At 51.4% G+C, this 7,819-nt stretch overlaps 1 protein-coding gene across 1 annotated transcript; it reads right to left on the bottom strand.

Annotated features, from left to right (window-relative positions):
- Nucleotides 1–411: 411 nt before the first annotated feature.
- DDIT4 (DNA damage inducible transcript 4) lies at nucleotides 412–3,035 on the bottom strand. The gene is made up of 3 exons (XM_060241202.1): nucleotides 2,912–3,035; nucleotides 2,491–2,727; nucleotides 412–1,874 (listed from the first exon to the last, which is right to left on the bottom strand). The coding sequence occupies exons 2-3, from the start codon at nucleotides 2,663–2,665 to the stop codon at nucleotides 1,381–1,383; spliced, it is 669 nt and encodes a 222-aa protein (XP_060097185.1). The 5' UTR covers nucleotides 2,666–2,727; nucleotides 2,912–3,035; the 3' UTR covers nucleotides 412–1,380.
- Nucleotides 3,036–7,819: the final 4,784 nt, after the last annotated feature.

Here is a 7,819-nt window from a genome sequence, read left to right as displayed (position 1 = left end):
CCATATCCCCTGTAGGCCTCCAAACCCATTTTAGTTTTAGTTGATGCTGAACAGGCATTTATTTCCCAGCTGTGAGAACATCCTTGGCCCAGCGAGCAGGGGAATACCATCACAGTCCTGACTCTTCATCATTATAAGCCTGACCACTGACTCTTCAGGATGAAGGGAACGAGACCCCCACTCGCTAGTGGCACTTCCCACCCAAATAACTCCAGGCTCAAGAGTGGGACACAGCTGCATAGCAGCATTTCCAAAAGATAGAAGCGAGAGGACTCATAACACCGGACTGGCTTGAATAGTGCTCACCAATTTTGGAGACCATCCAAGAACTGAATGCAAAATCTTCCCAACTCCCAGAATCTTTAGGCTCCCACCAATACAGGATGGATAAAAATCAAGGGAACAGAAGCGTATTAGAAATATTTTTATTAGAAAAGTACAAAAACCACAAACAAGTTGCATAGGAAGTCTTCAAAAAAACACACCTTGATCAAGTGTACGCCAAGTGAACGGCATAATCAATGGAAGCGCTACAGATGGACCGCGAGGGTTCCTGCCCCCCACCCCAACCCCTCCCTGCATCCCCTCACACCTCCCCTCAGACACACATAGCCATGATTCCTACTCAGATATGGGGCACAATCCACTTAGTGCTCTGTGCCCCCCACACAGGCTTCATTCAAACCAATGAACAGAACAGTATGATGGCACACAGTGGATTGACACCTCCGTTCACTCCAGAAGTCCTTATTTAGCTGCCCTATTGTAGCTGCCCTCGTGTCAGTAGTGGAGCTTCTTCAGGTCCATCTAGTCAGGACAATGTTACGCATTCTTGGTCCCTTTAGACCTTAACACTTAAGTCATTCACCTCACACCCATAGATATCCATTGATTACTAGCTACTGCTATCTTCCTAAAAAAAAACAGCTTACCAAAAAAAAAAAAGGGCAACCTTCATGTGCCCTTAGTTGGCAGCCCTGCTGCTGTTATGACATCAGCTGTCAGGAAAAGTACTTCTTTAAGTCAGTCAAGAGAAAACTGTCCCATAATCAGACAAGAGTCTTAAAGCTAGCACAGTGTGTCCAGGCCTAGTCAAGAGTGGACTTTTTTTTCTGTCAGAATTACTACAAAGCAGAAAGAGTGCAGTTTTTATTCTCAAGTCTTGCCTTCTTTTGACTACTTGCCTACTACCTCTGTAAATCAAACTTCTGTCTAATCTAACCTACGGTGGCTGTGGAGCCACATCTCAAAAACCCAGCTTTATGTTCCACAGCCCTTTAAGTAAGATGCCTTCCCAGTTTTGTTCGGTGCTGGCCACCATCTTTTAAGGAGAGTTAAATGCTCAAGTTACATCCTTCCAGGAGCAATTGGTGACAAACTTCAACACTCCTCTATAAGCAACTGTTCAGAGCTATAGAGCTTCTTTTTAATGACCCTGAAGCCCGTGCTGAGCTTCAGGGACTGACTGAAGCCAGGAGAGAAAGCAGAGCCAGAGCTAAAGAGTCCCTGGATCTTAGGCCACAGGCGGGAATCCAGTCTCAAAATAAGCGTCAGCTGGAAGGTAGGCACTAGGCTGGGGTCCACAGCAATCTGCCCCACACTATGGCACCCCTTCCCTTGTTCCACACACAGGTCAATGAGAGCCCCCCTCAAGCCACAGGGCTCTCTGTAGGCCAAGTGAAGCAGCTCCTTGCCCACTTGGGTGACCAGCTGGTTCGGCATGAGGAGCTTGCAGGAGCGGCCGGAGTGGATCTTTGCTTTGTTCAAGCTGAGCTGGATGAGCTTCATCAGGTTGGCACACAGGAGCTCATCCCCGGGATCGTTCAGCAAGTCAAAGTCCGGCAAGGAGACTTCATCCAGGTACTCCGGTGAATCTGCCCCCAGAAAAGACAAGAGAACCTCTTTATTCCTGGGCCTGTCAGTCCCCTTCAGCAGAGAGAGTTAGGGGAAACGGGACAGGAACTGAGCATCCTGGCTTAGGGAAGGAGCCTCACAGAAGGCCGGCCTCACCTGCAGAGGGCCCTACCGAGGAGACTGCTTGCCAGCCCCCCCCAACACACACACACCCCGTTCAGCCCCACTTTAACAACCAGTGGCACTCTCTCGCTCTGTGCAGCTGCAACAGCACCGAGATCACCACGCCCACTCCGGGGCCTCCCTCTCTCCAAAGCCTGCTCATCTCAAGAAAGCCCAGAAAATTCGATGGGACGCTTAAGCGAAAGGAAGATCCCACCTTAAGCTGCCCACAGGGAAAACTGCGGGGTGGGTGGGGGGGGCAAAGGTGCAGATTTTGTCTGCAGATTCTCCCCCAAGGGAAGTCACTGGTCTATTTCCATTCCTGGCACTCAAAAAGAGACCTCCTCCAGCTGCGCCCCCCTTCTCGCCTCTGGAACACTTTCTGCCTTCCCCCGCCCCCTACAGCTCCAAAGGCCCGCTATGTATTTTAAAGACGTCTCCTGCACAGCCGAAGAAAGCCCCACTGAATCTTACCTCCTTCGGAGCTCAAGCTGCTATCCAGAGACTCGCAATCCGAGCTCTCCAGCCCAGCTGCCCGACTGGCGACGTCTTGGTAGGCGCTCTCCTCCCAAGCGAAGGAAGGCTGGTTCTCTCTTTGCTCCGGAATGGGAGGCAGCGTAGAGGAGAAGCTGTCCCATAAGACCGGCATCGTCGCCCCCCGCAGTCGACGATCACTCTGATCGCTGGCCACCGAATGACTGCCGCCCGGGTCTGCAAAAGGGGGAAACATGCACATGAAGAACCCGAACACCGAAGCAGCCGGCAAGCCTGGCTAATGCACAACAAGATCGGCGCAAAACCCTGTTAGAAGACTGCAGCGCCGAGTGGCGGAAGCACTTCTGCACGCCGGGTTAAATGCCACTGCGGGGGGATACAGTAGCCAACGCATACTTACGAGGTCCGACACGGCAGGAGACCGAGAGAGGCAGAGCAGCAAATATAGGACTGCTCCGGCGTAGCAGCAGAAACGCTGGTCTACCGCTATAACACCACCCCGCCCACTCCCCCTCTCCCTGGGACTGCGCTTGTAACCCGTCGCCCAGCCGCTTAAATACTCAGGTCAGGGAGAGCCCCGCCCCCTGGCGGCGCTCGCCCCCTTGGCTCGCGGGCTCCGCCGCTGCTCACTGGCCAGAAGGAAGAGCGGGGTTGGGCCAATAGCAAGCGAGCTCACGTTCGCAACGTTCTCTCCTGCCCGGTTACAGCGGCCTTGCGACACACCCCTTTTTGTTCTGCGCGGGGGCTGAAGCTGAAGCTGCGGTGGGGGGGGGGGGAGGAGGCGGGGAAGGAGCTAGAAGGCAGCGAGCGAGGCTTTGCGGTGAGGCCTACTGAACAATTGAGGGGTGGGGGGTGATGCAAGTGGGGCGCAATGGGTTCCAGCAGTGGCAGGAGGTGGGCGTGACGGAAACACGGGGTGATCTTCTTCCAAACCTTGCCTATCTATCTCGCGTTTCTATCGAATGGTGGCTTGCTCAGAAGTGCAGCCCTTGGAGTTCAACAGTGGGTCTGACTTCCAAGTAAAACCTAAAGACAAAAGCCATAATAATACAATGCAGCAGTAACGCGAGCTTGGGAGTTCTCAAGAACTTGTCAGGCTGGGCGGGGTGGAGGGAATAAGAATGACAAAAAAGCATAGATTCTAGTTACATGCCTCTTGATAGATTCCAGCCTTGAGCTGAATGAAAGGTGCTGCCTGGCGTTTGGCTTTTACTGCGAATCAACGCTACTGAGTGGGGGGTTTTAGCCTAGTCCCTTATGTGTGGCCTGGCCTAATTCTGAAAGGTGCTCAAATGCTTGAAATAGCCCGATCCCGGTGGAAAGGATTCCCAGAGGAGGGGGATGATTTGTCCCGCTGAACATCGGGGTGATGCGCCTTTACTTAGGATGTCATTAGGATTTGGTGGTGGAAAGTACCTTGCAGTCAAGCCAAAGTGCGGTGGCCCCATGGAGTTTTCAAGGCAAGAGATGTTCGGAGGTACCGTAATTTGCCATAGCCTGCCTGTTGTGGCTGCGATTACACACACGAAATAAAACACTTCTGGATCACTTCCAATGTGCTTTCCAACTGGATTTTACTGTGTGAACTGACAAAATCCAGTTGGAAAGTGGATTGAAAGTGCATTATTTATAGTGTGTGTGATCGCAGCTGTGTGTAGCAACCCTGGACGTCCTTGGTGGTCTCCCATCCAAACATTTTCTTGGTGCTGTGGGGGGGGGGCGCACAGTGGGAGGGCTTCTAGTAGTCCTGGCCCCAGTGGTGGATCTCCTGATGGCACAGAGTGTTGGACTGGATGGGCCATTGGCATGATCCAACATGGCTTCTTTTATGTTCTCTTATGTACTGACCAGGGCCGGACACTTTAAATCTTCCGATATTTGTTCAGGTCAGGCTAGCTTGGGCTTTACCTCTGGGTATGTACCTTTAGGATGCGGCTGTCAGTGGCATCAAGGTTGTTGTTTCCAAGAGTAAGGGAGAGGATGGAGAGTCATTGGTGGCCTAGTACCCCCATCCTGAACACTTGAGCCACGCTCCTGAATGAGCACACTGACTGTTGAATACAAGGGAGTGGGCGCCCTTGAAGGCGACCTGGAGCTCCTGTCTGGGAGGCCTCAGACCGCTCAGCAAGAAAACCGGGGCAAGGCTGGTGGGATGTTCATCACCCTGGTCCGCCTTCCCTTTCCCGAGCTGTTGCTTGGCCTGCACTGTCTCGGCCTCCCTCTGCAAGGGAACCCCGTTTCTCACACTCCGAACGCATTGCTTGGGGAAGAGCATTTGGGGGATTCAAACGGTGACTTTTCCACGTCTGAACGGTGCTTATGGAGATTGTGTTAGGTCTTTAGCGGCTTGAGCGATTCCGATTGACTGGGCGCCCTGGTCGGCGCCTGTTTGCTCACGTCCCACCGGCTTTAGAGCGGTTTGCTGTCAGGTTCGCGTGCTTTAGGCTCGCCTGCTTATCCCGTATGCAGAACCCCAGGCTGGGCCTAAGCCCAAGGGTGCCGACTGGAAACACTGCATACGACCGCAGGCTTCAAAGCCAAGGAAAAGCTGGCCATCCGGTGGTAGATTAACCGGCACCGACCCACACTTGAACTCACAGCCTTGCCACTGTCGCCACAGAACCTCCTCCGGTGGAAATTAAATTGTTGGGGGAGGGGAGGGGAGGGGAGCGAGAGCGCGCTAGAAGGTTCTAGTCCTTTAAAAAAAAAAGGTATGTTGCTCACAACCGCAACAGTCGCGTCGGCTGGGGATCGCGTTACATTTAAAGAGCAACGGAAGCGATACGATTTGTTTCTCGGCCGGGGCTCTCTTTTCTTTGGTATTATTTGCAGACAAAGCTCAGCGATCCCGAACTTCGGGAGGGCTTTCCTGACAATGCCTTTTGCTTTGCTCCCCAGCCCAAGCGAAGCACCGGGAATGACGGCAAAACTGCGATCCGCGCACCACTTTCGACCAGCTCCGGGCGGTTCAGGGTCCAAGCGGTTCGCGGATCGCGCCGGGTCCCTTTCAAGATCGTCTCGGGACGGCGGTTCCCGGCGCTGTCGATCGACCCCCGCTTGCCGCAATCGCCCGGGAGGAGGGAGGTGGGGAGAGACGGTGGGGCTCGGCACGTAAAGGCCCGGCTCCAGGCAAAGGGGCAGCGCCAGCCCAGCGCTCACACGGAAGCATCCGCGCGGTCCTAGCGCCCTCCATGTACCTCGTCGGTGTAAACTGCTGCGGGGATTGCATCAGGGCGGAGGAGGAGGAGGAAGCAGCCCAGGCGCCTGCAAGAAAGCGGATCGTTTCATCAGAAAGGAAGGAAGGCAGCCCGGTTCACGAGATAGCCTGCCTAACGCCAGACTGCGGGCCTCACCTGGATTAGGCTTGTTAGAGATGAGTGGTTGAAGTCAGCCATAAAACCCCCGACCTGATGTGTGGCCTTCTGTGGAAGTCTCTCCTCCGACCTTCACAGGCTGGGTGGCTCTTCTGTTCCCAGCCGCTGGACCCATCTGTTGACAGGGCCAGCCCCACAGACAGCTGGCTGCATCACATCTGTGAGGGAGGATGGCTTCCGTCCACACACCACTGGCAGGTCAACAGAGCTCTCCAAACTAAAGAGAAAAGCGGAGCATGTAAGGAGTTCAGTGGGAACCTCTACACTTAGTAGGGCATTTTTAAAAAATCTTGGTCTTTTTCCAAGGAGCTCCACACAGTGTACATTTCTTTATTTATATCCCACCTCACTCCCCAATGGAGACCCAAAGTGGCTTGTGTTGTTTTCTTCTTCATGTTATTCTCACAGCCGCCCTGTGAGGGAGGTCAGACTGAGAATACTTGATGGCCCAAGGTCACCCGGCAAGCGTCCATGGCAGAGCGGGAATTCAAAGTTCTGTTTCCTAGATCCTAGACCAGCATTTTAATGAGTACTCTGCACTGGCACGACACTTGATCCTCCCCTGCTCTTATCCTTGCAGCAACCCTATGAGGTAGGTTAAGCCAAGAGAGAATAACTGGCCCAGATGTGAGAGGTGATCTCTCAGTCCAAGGCCAGCAGTCATAAAAATGACATATGGCCCTGTAGAATAGATGTGCTTGGATAAATCACCTCCTTTTAACAAAAGGGGGATTGTGTTACCTCAGGTGATAAATCATGTTGTATAAAACTGTAACCATAGCACATGCACTTTAAACTCTTTTTTCTTCTACCTGGTGTGTTTGCTCCTTGTGTTGCAATTTAAATATATGCAGACACAGACATTTAAACCATGGGCCTTTTCTGCCCTTTAAGACTTCTTAAATCTCTTTGTCTACTGACATTTCAGCTAATGGGTGGAGGAACCCTGAGCCAGGGCTGGGGTAGTTTAGTGGGTATAATGCCTAGGACTAGGATCAGGGACAACAGGGTTTGAATCCCCTGATTGACCATGAAAGCCTGCTAGTTGACCTTGGGCCTGTCACAATATCCTAGTTTATCCTTCCCTCACAGGATTGTTGTGGGGATTGTGGAGGAGGAACTATGTGAAAAGCCACTTTGAGGCTCTGATCAAAGAGAAAATCAAGATACAAATAAATAAATAAAGGTACAAGTGTTTCAATAAATAAGATGCATGGAATCTAGAAAAGAGAGGGAGGAAAATATTCCAAATGAAATATCTTTTTTACTGAAAAGGTGAGACAGACCAATTCAGGAGAAAGCAAGAGGGGGAAATTAAACTGTAAAGGAAAAGACAAACAAGAGCCAGTCTTTACAGTCAGGTTGTATGTACAGAACTCACATGAGCTGATGTTTCTTTCTTCTAGGATGAAGCAATTGTTGGACTGGGTTCAGAACATGCCCAAACAGCAACCCATCAAGCCATCACAAATAGGCTGGAAAAAGGAGGGCAAGGTTTTGAGGATCTCCCTGGTGAAATGCTTGCCTGTTTGCAGAAACGAGATGCATAAATAAAATGGTTGAAATGATGGAGAAATTCAGGTTTAAGCCTATTAATATGCTGTATTTATAAAGCACTTTTGGTATTCAAAGAGCTTCCATGATTCTTTTATTAATGCTTACAATGGCTCCGCCCACCAGTATTATTATCTCTATAACAAAAGGCTGGGCTTGCCTCAGGCCACTGGATGAGTTTCTAGTGATGGTGAGATTTCAGCTAGGGATTTTCCAGCTGACATGCTTAGTCATTATTTTGAGCCAGCTCTTGATGTGCCTAGGCGAATCCCCAAAATGACCGCATTTCCAATCTGATGGTTAAAAAAACCAGAGGTATAGTTGCTTGTATCCTACAGTGGCCTACATAGTGGACAATTCCCCCAAAGAAATCAGTGTTT

Source organism: Heteronotia binoei, chromosome 6 (genome assembly GCF_032191835.1).
Source record: "Heteronotia binoei isolate CCM8104 ecotype False Entrance Well chromosome 6, APGP_CSIRO_Hbin_v1, whole genome shotgun sequence".
Lineage (NCBI taxonomy): Eukaryota > Metazoa > Chordata > Lepidosauria > Squamata > Gekkonidae > Heteronotia > Heteronotia binoei.
This window is presented reverse-complemented; position numbering and strand designations above follow the sequence as displayed.